Here is a 15,677-nt window from a genome sequence, read left to right on the forward strand (position 1 = left end):
CCAGTTTTGTCTCTTTATTTTGTTCACTTTCCTTTTTAATTTTGCCCAAAGCAGACTCTAATTTTCATCACACTAGCAGTAAAATATTTGGAAGTAGGCCTGGGATATAACTATATTCTGTGTTCAAATGAACACAACATTTTAAAAGATTTGTCATTAACTTTCAAAGAAACTTAATAAAACTGTTAAAATGACACTGTTGACTACCCCACTCATTATATACCTGCGAAAGTTGGGCCAAATTCAGCTTTAGATGTTAGCAACTGACTTCCTTGTCTGGTTAACTTGGCCCACCGAGTTGCCTTCAGAACAGCAGATAAAGTCGAACAGGGATCTCATTCCGGGTACTGCTAAACACTTTCTACATCTTAAACTGCCATTAGCCTCTGCACTCTACAAGAACAAACTTACATAAGGCTAATTAATGGGGCAGCAGGTGTCAGTGAGCCATTGCTCAGAGCTTGCTGTGGTTCCAGGGGAATCTTACTCTTTCTTTACCACAAAGTAAGTGTGTGTGTACAGAGGTGTACAGACAATTAATTGTATTCATGGTTCAAGAAAGCAAGGAAGGATCAATGAAAGCCCTGTTATATTTCCTTGAATTTAAAAGCACTGAGACCTTTATAACAATGTTGGTATTCTTACTCATTCTGAGTACCAAAAGACCTGGTATAATTATTTTTGTGAAATAGCTTCAGGAACGTTCCGAATGCTGAATTCAACAGTAATTGCAATTGTGACATGTAGAATCAAATGTAATTTTGTTCTAACTAAAGCAAGACATTTTACTTTATTTTTATTTCTTTTCAAGGAGAGGCACAGTGAATTTTTAATACGCCACTGACCCTTGACTCTGAGTGACGTTAGCCTGCTATTGTACAAAAACTATGAACTTCTTCAGAACGTTATTAACCAAAGTACTCTATGTAAACACTCTGTATTATTTAAGTTAAAAATACAGATTGTGCTTCTGTCAGTAAAGATGGCTGGTACAAACCTAAAACTCTGGTAGTATGCTGAGCTGTTTGTGCTCCTAAATATAGCAGACGATCTCTGGTAGGGAGCTAGCTGGGGGAGGTCTTGTGTCTTTGTGTGAAACAGCTATGCCTTTATTATCCCTTCATGCTGAGGAAGAAGGAGAGCCAATGTGACTTTTTTTACTTTAACAGATCTTAATAACAGTGCTTTCCATGTGGGTAGAATAGATCTCATGGCCCCTTTATTAAATCACAAAAAATAAAGAACTGAAAACAAGAAGGAAAGGGTTACTGCATAGGAATAAGACATTTCACATGAGTTTGCTTTATTATTTGCCAATGCAAACTCCATCCCCTGCCCCCCTTCCTGTAATTCTTCTGTATGATTGTTTGCTTTGCTTTGTTTTTGGTTTGTTGGTTTTTTTCGTTTGTTTAAAGAAAGCATGCAAGTCAAGGTAAGGCTTTTCCCATTAACAAAATACGACCTTTGTCAAGGTGTATACCCTCAAGTTACCGAGCACTGTCAGGGAAGAAAAGTTCCCTTCACCCTTCTGGGGGAACGGTCTATTACCCGCACTATACAGGACATCAGACTGGGCAATCCTAGGTGTGCCTTCTGACCTCTTCTGTTTGTGCGTTCTGTAGCAATGCACTGTTTTAAAAACAAAAAGCTCCCTCTTCAAAAGCTGCTTGGGAGGAAAGTTTATTTTATGGAGTGTTTCTCACTTCTCTCAGAAGTGCTGGAGAAAGGAAGGACTATTAATTCTTGAAGAAAAAAACAGGTAGAAATGCAAGGTTTCCCCCCCATCCTTTGGAAACGCATTTTTCTTGTAATAGAGAAAGGAATGCACTGTTGGCAGAAGGGCTGGTGAAGATCCAGCAAGAGAATCTGCACAGCCTTTGGAATAACAGAGGAAGATGCACCAGAGAGGAGTTTGGGCTGGTAAGACAAAGGAAAAGACACATTGCCCAAGAGCAGTGAAAGAAGCATGTGAAAACAACTGAATACCCAGAAAGTGCATTGAAAGGCTTGGGAAGATGCATCTGCTGCATCTTCCGTTTTTCCTGTTATAGCCTCTAAAGCCTCACGTGGTGTTCATGGCAGGCCTTGCCCTTTTTGCACAAAGGCTCAGATGTAGAGGCCATGCAGCAAACTTTATCCTATCTTCCTTTTAGGAGGTAGTGCATTACTTGACGTCCTGTGATCTCTTGTCTTAGTGATCACAGGGATATCCAGCACCACCTTATGTTTACACCATATGCAACAGGGATTTGAGTGATAGATGTGAGTACTGCAAAGGCAAGGGCTGGTGCAAAGAGGCAGTAGTGTGTCAGTAGTTACTCATAGCTGGTCCATGTGCCACAGCTTCCTACTCTTCCACCTCCACTAATGTTTGGGGTGGAGGAGTAGCAAACTGTGGCACAAGGAACAGGATTGGAAGAGATTATGTGCTGGTGCAGCTAACTTTTGTTAGCCATTTTTGAAAGAAAGGGCAAATCACAGCTAGCTGTATTAATTTTGACAGTGACTGGGAACAGGATTGGAGGATCCCTAAATGGCAGAGTTTTAAAAGAGAACATTGACTTTGTGTTCAGGCTGGGTGCTCTCACTTGGATGCTGGCCTAGGACCTGTGCAGCCACAGAGAGGATGCTGGCAGCAAAGCTATGTGCAGCCAGCCTTGCTCTGAGCATGAGGAGTGGCACACAGGCTCCCCCCACACCAGTGTGGTTGTGCAATATGCAAATTTTCTTTTAACATGAGAGCATGCTACATGGGTAGCATTAGCTAGAGAAAAATGTTAGCCACAAGCAAGGAAACAAAACCTTTTATTTGCCAATAATGCAGATAAGAAAAGATTGGGAAAGTGTACCAGCTTCAGTGTGAGGCAGATAAAGATGGATAGCAAACTGTCAATCATTTAGACAGCAAATCATTTGTGAAAATACTATATTTTGAAGATGATGTCCCCATGGACATCAGTTGGCATAAACAAGTAGGTGCTAACAGCATCTGCACTAAATTATTAAAACAAGCAGAGAACACATGAAGTCAGAGACTTTGCAAAGTAGTAGTTTTTGCTTGCTAATTCACAACATTTGAACAAAATGGAACGAAGTGATTGTCTGCCCAACTTGGAAAACAAAAGTCAAAGTCATGTACAAAGGGTGAAAGGGTGGTTTTTCTTCTTGGTTTGGCATGCGGCTTATTTTTGATATTTTATATAGATTTTGTAGTGGAAACCAATGCAGTTTTCTCAGAAAATGTCTTCTTTAGTCAAATTATTTTTAATAATCCAAAAAGGATGGGGACAAAGCTAGAATTTGTACAGATCCTGTATAGGTGCTGACATATGGTAGGAAGGCAGGGTGACCCTTCAGTCACAGTGCTGGGAGTCTGAATAAAACTCATAGGATGGCTGTGTGTGTGTAAGCATGCACTCAGGTGCATTTGTTCACTTGATTTAAAAATTGGAGGCAGAAAAAAAAATGAAAAGTGAAACTCCTTTGACGTAAAGAAAGGCTTGGAGCAGGAAGATGTATGGCTTTGAAATGGGATTGCAGTTGTTATCAAATTCTCCTATCCTTTTTGTGAGCTTTTTGGATGTGTTTCTACAGACTTAATTGGATTCCCAGAGACTTGCATCTCACTCATGTGGACACTCCTAATACTTGGGCTCATATACACTCTGCTAGCTCAGGGATAGCACTTCACTATGCTTCCTAGACCTTCTGTTGTGGGAGCAGGGGTAGAGAGGAGAGGTTTATGTTTATCTTAGTAACATAAGCTCAAGATGATGGATGACTTTTGGAAAGGATTTTATAATTGGGCACACTGTGAGAGATTTAGTTTTGTCTAGGCCTCAAGCATTATCACTTGGGAGCACTGAAGGTTGTTTGGGAGCTTGAAAGGAGGGGTTGATGTTGGGATCTCTGTTAATAGGAGAAAGTGTCAAGGCTATGTAATATCAGTTGGAATTTATGAGAGAAGGGCAGCTCTTCCTCTCATGTGAAATAATTTCTGTAAATTCAGATTTATTTAACTCCTTGTGTTTCTTTGTCTACTAGAAAAGGAATATTCTTATACAACAAAGAAATGAAAGGTGTAAATCATTTGGTTAAACTGTGATTTTTTTGAATACACACTCCTGAGTGTACTGGCATTTGGGAGGGTTAGAAAGGGGAATAAAAACCCATCGTGCTACTATATTCCATCTTTATTCTCTGCGGTAACGTAGTCTCAGCTGTATTTCTTGTGTCACAGCTTACCTAGAAAGGACCTGAGAAGGATGAAGGAAAGTGGAAAAAGCCTCTGCTGGGAGAAGCCCAATATAGCAAAAAATACTGTTGTAGATGGGTAATATTTAGCAATTTATCGTCAGACATTTTTAGCTTATAAAAACTCATAATAAATTGATAAACCAGGTACCTCTGGTATTCCATTGTGAAAAAATTCACGCATATAATGTGAGGAGGGGAAAAAATGAGGAAAGGGGTGCAACTGCCAGCAGTGTGGTAAATCTTGCCCTTCCTACCATGGGAGAAGTGATGCAGGCTGCTTCTTTAGGATGCAAATCCTGCTGAGTCTTCAGATCACAGGATGATTTAATTAAGTGATGGACTTCAGTAAATCCTTGGGGAAACTGGAAATGAGAAAGCTCGGCAGTCCTGCTGTGCAGCCAAGCCTCTAGATCCAAGCATAAGTGCACAATGAATACCTCCCATCCCAGTGGGTGCTGATTCAAAGCTGCTGGATTTTGTCAGTTATTTCGTTGCACAGCTGTTGAATTTGTAGACCATCATAGATTTTAAACAAAGCTTTGAGGAAGAAAAAATTTAGCTCCAGAGCAAAAAATCAAACCTCCTTTTACATCAGGGAAGTAAGAAAGTGAGAAGCAGTTATAGTCATACCAAGGGGAAACTCTGGACTTTGGGGTTTTTTTGTTTCTCCTCCTAAGTATCGCATTTTAATAAAATCTTTCCTGTGATGAATGTATTAATACTGGAGGGTTTGTTACAGATGTTGAGCAAAAAGCTTGAAAGATTGAAAACCTGCCTAAAGATATTGTTAAAATACATTAAACTGAAGGAAAAAAGGGAAGATATAAATAGAACAGTTCTCTGAGTTTATATATTTGAGAAAGAAAATAGAGTTATCTCCTGATGGTGGGTATTGAACAGGTGAAAACCAATGTTTCTCTGCAGTGTTCAGCAAAGGAAGCATTTAAAAGGAAAACCAGCTTTCCCCCATGTTAATAAAAATGTCATCAAAAATTTCAAGGTAGAAATGAATGTGATTGTCTACAGCTAGGTTTGGTGAGATGCTAAGCCAGGCAGCGCCTGCTTGCAGAGCATCATGGAGGGATCTCTGGCAGCTGCTGGATGCTCAGTGGGGGCCAGTATCTCTTTACACTGTGTTGGGATATTGCTCCTATGGAAACCTCCCTTGGCAACACTCTCAAGCAAGTGGTTGTCTCAGCTTCACTATTTGCTTAAAACCAAAGTTTGCTAAAAATGGATTTGTTGACTTCCGAGGATTTTTCTGAAAACCTGACCACCAGCAAACGACCGCCCAAGTGCTTTGCAAGTTCTTCCAGTCCCCTCCGCTGCCTGCTGATTCCCCCTGCCACCATCCTCAGGTTAAGGAAGCATCTGTGATGCAAACAAATTTCCCCTTGGTAATAGGAGCCACAAAACTCCTCCCTCACCCTTGGTATGGGACAGGTGGCCACGCCTCACTGTCCTCGTTATAGTGTGTATTTGCACAACATAATTACTGCTGCCAGGGCTGCTCCCTCCTTCTCCTCCGTGTCAGCCACCATCAGCCTGGGAGAGTCACACCCAACCGCAGGTTTGGGCTGGAAACTTGCCTTTTCAGCTGAAAACCAAACCCTTACAATTGCATGCTGAGTTGAGGGGTAGTTTTTATAAAAGCCTTACAGTCATGCCACTGCAAAACCAGTATTGCTTACCTGACCCAAATGTCTGGGACCATAATTTAAAATAATCATTTCCTTGCTGGGGATATCAGCCTCTAGGTTCCTGTGCAGGAGGCAAAGGCCACTGGTACTTGCTCCCTATGTCGCCTCCTGCACCCTGGGTGCCACTAACCTGCACCCTGAATTGCTTTCTGCTTCACTCCAGTTATCTTACCTGGACAGCCTTCCTCCCTGCATGCAGCCTGGGTTTCTTTGGCAGCTCTCCCACAGCAAAGCAGACAGATCTTGTCCCAGGTGACACTGAGCTGTCGAGGGATGACTTTAGCAGTGCTGGTGGGATCTGGTGTTATGGAAATTACACAGGCGAGCCACCATAACTGGATTTGACTAGTTTTCCACTGAACCAATAAGCTGAGAGACTCCTCTATAAAAGTACATTTTGTTAATAGTGCTACAGCCTGAACTGGGCATCTCCCAAGAAGGTCCTTGAACAAAGAAATCCCTGGATGACCTGCTAAAGCAGTATATGGACAAACAGTATCTTTCAAACAATCTTCGTGTGTCTTGCTTGGCAAGTGATGAATCAGTTACGTATTGTACAAGTCTAGAACCTCAGGTAATATAATATCTTTCTAATTTTCTCTTTGTCACGCTGGCATGTGATCCTTAAAATAGTTTCAGTTGTCAGAGGCAGCTTGGTCCACAAATACACTTGCTGCTGTATTTTATTACAGTAAATAATAATATATTATTAAAATTCTGGAGAGTCATTCCTCAACAAAACCTGTTACAGTCTTTCTCAGTAGTTGCTAAGTGTTCCTCTGGCCTCTGTCTACATTCCTGTAATTCAGTTGAATTTACTCGTCTCCTCACAAACTCTAATCACATTTATCAGATCTCCAAACGCTGTTTGGCAATTACTTCTGGTTATTACAAGCCCGACCAGCATCAACCTGAGGCCAGAAATCTGACCAGCCTCTGGCAGTAGGGTCAACTTCATGTTTTTTTCAAATGTCTCATCTTGCTCATGTAGATGGAACACCTCCCTCAGCAACAGGCCAACATTGGCCCAGGATGGATCATATCCAGAACAATTAATATAAAATAATGATGCATATCAGTCTTAACCTAGGCATGTGATTTCCACACATAACCAAATCCCCAGGATTCCAGGGGTGATGGGTGTGTACACACGTAACATTTGAGGTGTGGGAGGAACATTTCACACAAAATACATGCACCCCACCACCACTGGCTCCATTGTGATGGGATTAAGGATAACATTAGACACCACAGGGTAAAGCCCAGCAGAAGCATTGAGGACAGCAGAAGTAATTGGTGAGGAACCAGCAAGCAATACAGAGGGAGAAGTGTAAGGTGGTGCTGAGACTGGCTCTGCAGGCATCTTGGTTAAATTACAATTGCTGCAGCTAAGGTTCTTCCTCAAGGTTTTCATATTCATTTTCTACCATCTTCTTCATGGTGGTCATATGCCCAATTATCCCATACATACCAGTAATCCATTTGCTGCAGTTTTTCATTTTCCAAAATTTTCTGTAGCATAACCACCTTTTTAAATTCAAAACGTCCTTAATGGGGCCATACCCCTGCTCTTCTAAGTGCTGTCCAGTCTTCCTTATGCAATGTTATTGCTGATTTTTTTGATAGACCTGCAGTGATATCTATTTTCCTTCATTTTTCTGGTACTTTGGCTGAGGGCATCCCTTTCTCTGTCCTGGGTATGTTCCCCATAACTGTATGTGAAATTCGTGCACCTTATAAGACCTCCCACACTTCTCCTAGCATGCTTCCAAGGTGGGACTCAAACCCACCTGGACCCAGAACACCTAGAATTTAGTAGCAGAATTTTAACACTCACTGGTTGGTGCCTCCTATCCCATAAGTTCCCAGGTGAAGTCACTCAGGGCCAGGAGTTGGACATTTGGAGATGAGAGGATCTGATGGCTGTTCCTAGAGTCCCACTGCATTGCCAGACTTACGAAAACTTTACATGCCAGCCATCATAGTAGGGTTTTACTCTAGGTTTCTGCTGAATTGATAAGCTGAGAGGTAGATTTCTCTAGAAAAGTAATTTTTTATTAATGCAACTGTAGCTTGAGCTAGGTGCTCCCAAAGGGGGAACCTCAAACCAAGAAACCCCTGGGCAATTATACCCTTGCAGTCTAAATTCCTCACCCTTCATGCAGCAGTTCAGATCAGTAGTAATATTAGGGTCTGGGGTCTTCCTGTTCTGCTTTGTGTCCTTTCACTGCCTCTAGGCGAGACATTGCTTATCTCTAAAGCTGCAGTTTCTGTTAATGAAAGTAGCTTCTGTATCTTCTGTCTTGACCTGGCTCTGCGGCCTTCTTTTACTTGACTAGAGAAAGTTCAACATGTCTAGGTGAAAATTCACAGCTTGCGGCCTAAGGCTTCAGCAAATTTAGCTCCTGATGCTCAGCAAGTTATGCTAAACAAGTTCTATATGAGCAGTTTACCAAATTGCACAATGTGGGCCAAGCACCTCACTTCTTCTCACAAGCCAACGCTCCAGCTCTGTGCCTTTGCAAGCGACGTGCTCAAAAGCACAGTGTCGACAGGCTGCCTTCCTTGAGTCTTGGGTGTTTCTTGGGAAGACACAGTAATTCTTAAAAAAAGTTAGAAAACAGCAAAAACGTGGCAGACCTGAGGAATTGCTGCATGGGGACAGAAGGGTGAGGATCTTGCTTCAAGACACATGGCTGGCAAGGAGAGAGCTCATCAGGGTTCAGTGTCCTTCTGTTTCTTTTAAGTGGGGAGATGTGTGCTGCACCCCTGGCCACATATCAGTGTCCCTGAATGTTTGGGACACCCAGTTTAAACATTCTTTGTGACCTCAGTGTCACAAATAAGTCACACAAATTTTCTCACATGTTATGGTGGAGCTAACTTTTTTTTTTAGTTGGTTTTATTCTCTAGAAATTTAGCTGCCAAGGTTTGGGATGTGATAGGACAGCAACACAATTCTGGTTTGTCAGAAACGTAATATACTATCTGATTGAATTTTGCCAGAGGGAACTGGTTCATACTTACCTGCATGTTTCAAACTAACATTTTCATTGCGTGGGTATTTATCCCCCAGTGGCTTTGCTATTGAGCACTAGAGAAGTATGGCATATGAACATTTGGATAAAAAAACCAAACACCCTCACCTGAGTGCAGCTGGATGCAGTGGGGCTCTGCCGGTGGGCCACAGATGGGGATGTGAGTTATGTCGTCCATAATTTATATAGAGACTGACTGTAGGATCCCAGTTTTGGATGCATGTAGCTTACAGATGCTTCAGGGCATGCATATGACAGCTGAAGCTTTAAAGATACTGATTTACACTCCTGCCATTGCTACTGCAATGTGACAACATGAATCTGAGACACCCTGTTGAATAATTGACAGGATATGCTGCAGCCCACAATACGTATTTATCTTTCACCTCCCAGTGGGCATTTACTTTAAAAATAAAGGTATCCTAGAATCACAGAATGGTTTGTGTTGGAATGGACCATAAAAATCATCTAGTTCCAACCCCCGTCCTGTGGGCAGGACACCTTCCACTAGACCAGGTTGCTCAAAGCCCCATCCTGCTTGGCGTTGAACACTTCCAGGGATGGGGCATCCACAACTTCTCTGGGCAACCTGTTCCAGTGCCACACCACTAGGGTCAGTTCCTTACTAATTCTCCCTACATTTCCAACCAAAAGTTTTTCGTGTTTGTGTTTAATTCTGATTTGTTTTCCCAACGGGTGGTGGCAGGGGGTGTTTTACAACCAGGGTGTGGATCCAGCTGTTATAGAAGCCCTGGAGCCTCTGGGCAGCGGAGGGGCCTTTGCTGTGGCTGCCATGCAGGCACTTGTCACGGCCCAGCTCAAGTGGCTGCTGACAGTTCAGGTGATGTGTTGTGTTTTAGATTCGAGTAATAAATGTTTCATTCCCATTTCACTAACTCTTTGAATTTACGAACCTTGTTACTTAAGTCTCCTGGTACTTCAGGGGATCAAAACAACCACAGTGTATTCACCCTCCTATCCAGCTTGCGGCATGAGCATCTGTCACCACAACAGCCCAAAGAGTGACTCTGCAACATTTAACTCACTACCCAGTCAGTGGCATCTATGACTTTATTCTGCCCTGACCATGAAATTATGACTCTTCACATGAAGAAACAGACTACTGCTTTGGAAATGCAGTTTAAATTACAGATAAACTGTCTTCAGGCTTGATACATGTACGAGTTTGGAAATGTTTTTTAATTTAGGAACCTTAATAAGCAAAGTGATATTTTACTTCCAAAAAACAAAGAGGAGAGAAGAAAATAAGAAAATTAATTGTTTTCTTTTACTTGTATTTTTCTGTTGTCTGTATGAAGTATTTGGAAGAGTCGTTACCTTTTCACAAGTTGCTTAAAAAAGAAGGAAAACTACAATCTGTAGAATGCTTCAAATTGGTTGTAAATAAAGGAAGAATACGTGGGGTTCTTCACTATTGTTACTTGTACACTTACCCATATGCTGTAATTATCATTTTGTCTGTGGTCCTAAATAGGCTCAGAAAGGGAGAATCAAAGAAGCCCACCTCCTCTGATGCGTATTTTTAGAAGCATTCGAGAATGCACCAGTTTTCAGACCAGAGGGGCTAGTTGGCCAACTGAACTGTCATGTACTGCTGTCTCCTGAAAGTGGAAATAGTTTGTGGAATTTATTATACCTTAGCCTAATAAGTATCACATGGGATACTTTTACATTTTATGTATTTTTTTTATATGCACACATATATTTAGACATGTATGTAGTCATATGTAAACTTACACATTCTATTTTATATTTTTATATTTTAGTAGCCTGTCTGTATGTCTGTACACACATATATAGTGAAGTACTGTAATTTTGTTGATATGACTAACACTTTTTTCCACCTCTTTTAGTGATCGTAGCATGAGTTCCTCAAGGGTAATGGACCCTAAGATGCGTGAGGCTGAAGGAGATGGAGAGGACAATTCAGGTAGAATTGCGCTCTTTCCCAGTGAATGAAAAGTGCTATGATTTCTTGAGCTTCAAGGCTTTAGCTCTAACAGAGAAGTGAATCTTTCTGTTTAGAGAATGTGTTCTGACTTTCTCTTCTCCTGTTTCCAAGAGCTGTTATATTTTTTTTACCTTTTCAGTGACTTGAAATAAGATTTTTGTAGCATCTTGTGATGAAGCTAACTTTTTTATCCAACAAGAGCCACGAGTAAGTGAAATGCTGACAGGGATGCCTCTCAGGGCTGTCATGCCAACTTAAACGGGCCAAGCACAAGTTGTTGGAATGTCCCATGCTTTAAAACACTCATTTAATTTTAAATAGTTTCCTTCACAGAGCTTGCAACTGATCCTAATTCAGGTCTTTCCTCACTGAGCAGACTAGAATTGCTTTTCAAGGTTATTGCTTGATGTCTAGTTGTGATCCATTGAGTCTTGTAATTAGCATTCAGAATATTCTGAGATGTATTATAAAACCAACACTTTAAAAGCATTTGCCTCCCGACAGTGCACATTCACCTATGTATGCCTTTTCTACATTTAAATTGGTTTTGGTAGCACTGCCCTTATCATCACTGTTTAGCTTGCTGAACAAAGGCAGTGAGTTTTGAAGTTGTAATTTCTTTTCTGTATCCCAGGCTGTTAAGACCAAATTTTTCCTTTGCAGTTTAATTACCTGAAGAAGCAAGTAGAAACTATTAGGAATGATTCTACACCATCAGTTATTTTTTATGTCTCATAAACATTGCAATCTATTCTTCAAGATAATAGTAATTTCATGCTAACAGTATAGTCTTGAAAGACATTAATGCAAGAGTGGACTGTATTGCATTTTCCAGGAAATTATAAAGGAATTATCATTGTTCCAAAATTTGCACACGCTTCTTATTTATGTTTCTTCACTTAGGAAAGAAAAAATCAAAGTTCAAATCTTTCAAAAAGTTTTTTGGTAAAAAGAAAAGGAAAGAGACACCATCTTCTGCAAGAAGCAATCTGAAGTTGTGCCAGTCAACAAGTGATGTTGCGGCCTCTCACGACATGCGCATTAATTATGACTCTGAAGATGAACTCGAGTAAGTCTTTGGACTCTCCCTGGTAAATAAATATAAAACTGCTACAATGTTTGTAGATTTAAGACACCCCAAAATTGCCTTCTCTTGTTCAGCATGGTGAATTTTCAAGCAGTTCCTTTTTCTAGGACAGTGCAAATTAAAATGGCTGATGCAAGACAAATCAGAAGGTAATTGGATAGGGTGCAGCAAGAAATATTAATTAAAAAAGCTTTCATTTAATCATAAACAAGGCTTTGGTTATCATTTCAAAAGAATGTCATTCCCATCTTGAAAATTTAGTTAGATACTCAACTTATATCCTACCAGGATTGCCTTATGCCCCTAAAATATAACTCCTAAGGATTTTTAAAGAAATTTAGTTGCCTAACCATTTATGCCAGGTTTTTGAAAGCAAGGAAGGAGTAAGGGGATGACTGCAAATGAAGTCAGCAGGAACCAGAGGCTCTGAAGATTTTATTTCCCGTTTACGTGGGATTCATTTGACCAAAGGACAAATGTCTGTGTCTGAGTTATAGATCCGTAGATTCATAGATTAGTTTGAGTTGAAAGGGACTTTAGTGATCATCTAGTTTCAACTCCTCCACCATGGACAGGGATTGTTAATCACCACCATTTTTTAGTTATCAGAGAGAAGTCAGCATTACTAAGAAAGCTTATATCATCCTTGTGCATGAAATAGGCTCTAAGAAGTGCCTGTATCTCCCCACTGAATGTAAACAGGAGCCAGGGCCAACCAGCTCTGATGTAAATGCCTGTGGTGTAATGTCTGAAGTTAGACGAGATGAATCCCAACCTGTGTATCTATCTGCCTCTGAAAGTCCTGTCTTCATTCTGGCATTGCCAGAAATGTTACCCACTATGAAAGGTAATCACGAGGAACCCAGTCTAAAGTTCAAATGTGTTCCTGGATGGAGAGAGGGACTGAAGAGTCCCTTGGCTGCCTAAAAAGCATGTCCTTGCATTGGTGGATGTTTTGCCCTTCAGAACAAGCCTCCTGGTCCTCAAGCAAGAGATGCTGCTGTGTTCAGGGATGGGAAAGAAAAACCATCCTGTCCATTTAAAACATTATACGATGTGGCCACCAGGCAGCGCCAAACAACCAAAAGAAATTATTAACAATTAATTTTTTTTTTTAGTTTGTTTTGGGGTTTCTTTGGGGTTTTTTGTTTTGCTTTTGTGGCATTGGCAACAGTCATGTTAGTCCATCTTGAAGCCCCAGGAGTTCTGGGCTGTCAGCACGGGGTGGTCTATACTGTTGTTGTTTGACAACATATTAACAAGACATGGATGATGAGACTTTCTTTCTCTTGTGAACGACTTAATGAAGTCATGTCTAAGTGGGTACAATCTTTGGCTGTTCTGGCCATGTTGCTGTGCCCTAAATCGAAGGGTTGTTACATTATTGTTTCTTAATATTTGTTTAGACAGACAAAGACCAGGAAATTCTTTGAAAGGAAGGAAATTAATTTGAACACTCATAATGTGAGGAGACATCCAGGGTACCTCCTTTGTGCATCTGGGAAGTATGCATCTGATAGAAGGAGAAAATGAGGATAACATGCTGGGATAAATGTGCACTGCTTATCTGGGTGCTGTCACAGTCCTTGTAAAATGTTGGTGAATTGGGCAGCCACTGCAGCCCTGACTGGCACCTGTTTTGCAAATTGCTATAGATCTGTCTGACCTTGGATGCATTGCAGAGATCACCTTTTCATTTAGATAAAATGTTCTTCTAATGTGTCTAATGCATTAAGCAGAAGTAGGAAGCTTTCCTTCCTTCTGCAGCAAGAATACAGATCAACTTTTTCCTGCCATTGTTTTATCAAACATATTTATAGCAGCCATTATGAGAAAAATGTTACTTTCTGCCATGTTTATTTATGTTTATCTTGAATGTCCCTATGATGGTATCTAAGATCCAAAAATACACAGATTTTTTGGTTTTTTGTTTTTTGGGGTTTTTTTTGTTTTTTTTTAAGAATGCCTGCTCAATTAACTTGACAGTTACATGAACCCAAACAGTTCTGTATTCTGCACTCTCATAAGAGTCTTGATATAAAGCACAGCAGCACCTTGTAAGGATCTTGTAAGGATTTATGCAAATGATTCTCTTGAGAACTACATTGCCTGAAGTATTTTTGCTAATTATCTGTACAGCAGAGAAGCATTAAGCGCTGTAACCACATTTAGGTAGTAGGAGGTACTTATTCTTCCTATGGTAATGGTCAGTCATTTGCAAGACACGTCCTGACATTAGTGAGAAGTTAGTCCAGTTCTAGTACGGGCTCATTTATGTGAACTCCTTCATTTTGCACGTGGTCTTGCCTGCGACACTGTCACACCACCCAGCTGCTGGATTCCAGCCAAGGGGCAGTAGCTTTTTCCATAAGATATAACTCATTTAACCTTGATTCAGTTTGTTAATGTGACAGGTAACAGCATTTGCAAATTTTTGTTTGATTTTTAAAGGTATTACTTAGATTAGCCTGAATGACTGTACTGTATTCATGGAGAAGTCTGGAATCTTGTTTGTCACACCTGTCTCCCACTCCACATTCAACAGACTACCTGAGTTAAAAGAAGTGGCAAAAAAGTCTATATGTTTTCACTCGTTTGTTATATTATTCTAGGGCACATAAAGGCATTATGGGAAGCAGAGCTTTGTCACATGATAGCATTTTCATCCTTGAGACTGGGCAAGAGCCTGCAAGGCCAGTAAGAGTGTTTTCTCAAGAAAACATTTCTGACCGGATTAGAGCTTTACAGGTAATTTACACAACATAATTTTTTCAAATGCAAGAGGTGGAATGTCTTCACAGACTTGATTTTTTGGGGCTGACATTTGATTAGTTAGTAATATCTGTCTGCAGTTTATGTTGAATGTTACATTTGTTAATTTGACAGCCTTATCATATCTTAAATGATAGCTGAAAATTGGATAGGTTGTTTGGCTCCCTAAGAGAACATCTAAAGTCAGATGTCCTGTGCTCTGGATTATTCAATTGTAAAGTTAAAATAATGGTAACTCATTAACCTGAGCTAAAAGATGTTCTGGGGAAACCTCCATCATATCTATCTATACTATCCATCATACTATGCTAATGTATTTTATGCCACACTGAAGCTGAAACTCCAGCCTACCATGAAATTGGGACCTCCACCTCCATTTGGACTTCATACAAGGAGAATAGAGGATGCTGGGACCAGTTCTGAAGATGATGGATTACCCAGAAGCCCTCCAGAAATGTCTTTGCTCCATGAGAGCCTAAACTCAGGCACAAGAACAAGAGTGAGTGGTTCCAGTGTTGACAAAAATCAGTGTTCAATGACCTATGTGTGGAAGGCAAAATAAGTTATTTGGTTTGCTGTATATGTCCTTATTTTATCGCTGAACAATTCAGAAATACCTTACTCAAAATGCTCTCTCTCTGTGTAAACAGCTACTTAGAATCTCTGTTCCTGTTAAAATATAAATATCACACCAGAAAATGCAGAACTAGGAAGAAGAGGATGTGTTTGTGTGCATGCATGGGAATGCTCTGGTTTTTGTAGAGACTACAGAGAGCTGCCAGGCATAAAAAAAAAGGCTGAAAAATCTGTATTCCCCCTTGAGTATGTTGATAAGAGAGGTCTCTAATGTT

General features: G+C 40.6%; 1 protein-coding gene across 5 annotated transcripts in view; it reads left to right on the plus strand.

Moving 5' to 3' along the window:
* KIAA1211L (KIAA1211 like) overlaps positions 1-15,677 on the plus strand; it is a 63,957-nt gene that overhangs the window by 27,951 nt on the left and 20,329 nt on the right. For all 5 annotated transcript variants that reach the window (XM_027642034.1, XM_027642051.1, XM_027642043.1 and 2 more), the window contains exons 3-6: positions 10,870-10,946; positions 11,871-12,036; positions 14,667-14,802; positions 15,161-15,325. In XM_027642034.1, coding sequence (XP_027497835.1) covers positions 10,880-10,946; positions 11,871-12,036; positions 14,667-14,802; positions 15,161-15,325 — 534 coding nt within the window. In that variant the 5' untranslated portion in view covers positions 10,870-10,879. The remainder of the gene's footprint in view (positions 1-10,869; positions 10,947-11,870; positions 12,037-14,666; positions 14,803-15,160; positions 15,326-15,677) is intronic.

Source organism: Corapipo altera, unplaced genomic scaffold (assembly GCF_003945725.1).
Source record: "Corapipo altera isolate COAL_440 unplaced genomic scaffold, ASM394572v1 0, whole genome shotgun sequence".
Taxonomy (NCBI): domain Eukaryota; kingdom Metazoa; phylum Chordata; class Aves; order Passeriformes; family Pipridae; genus Corapipo; species Corapipo altera.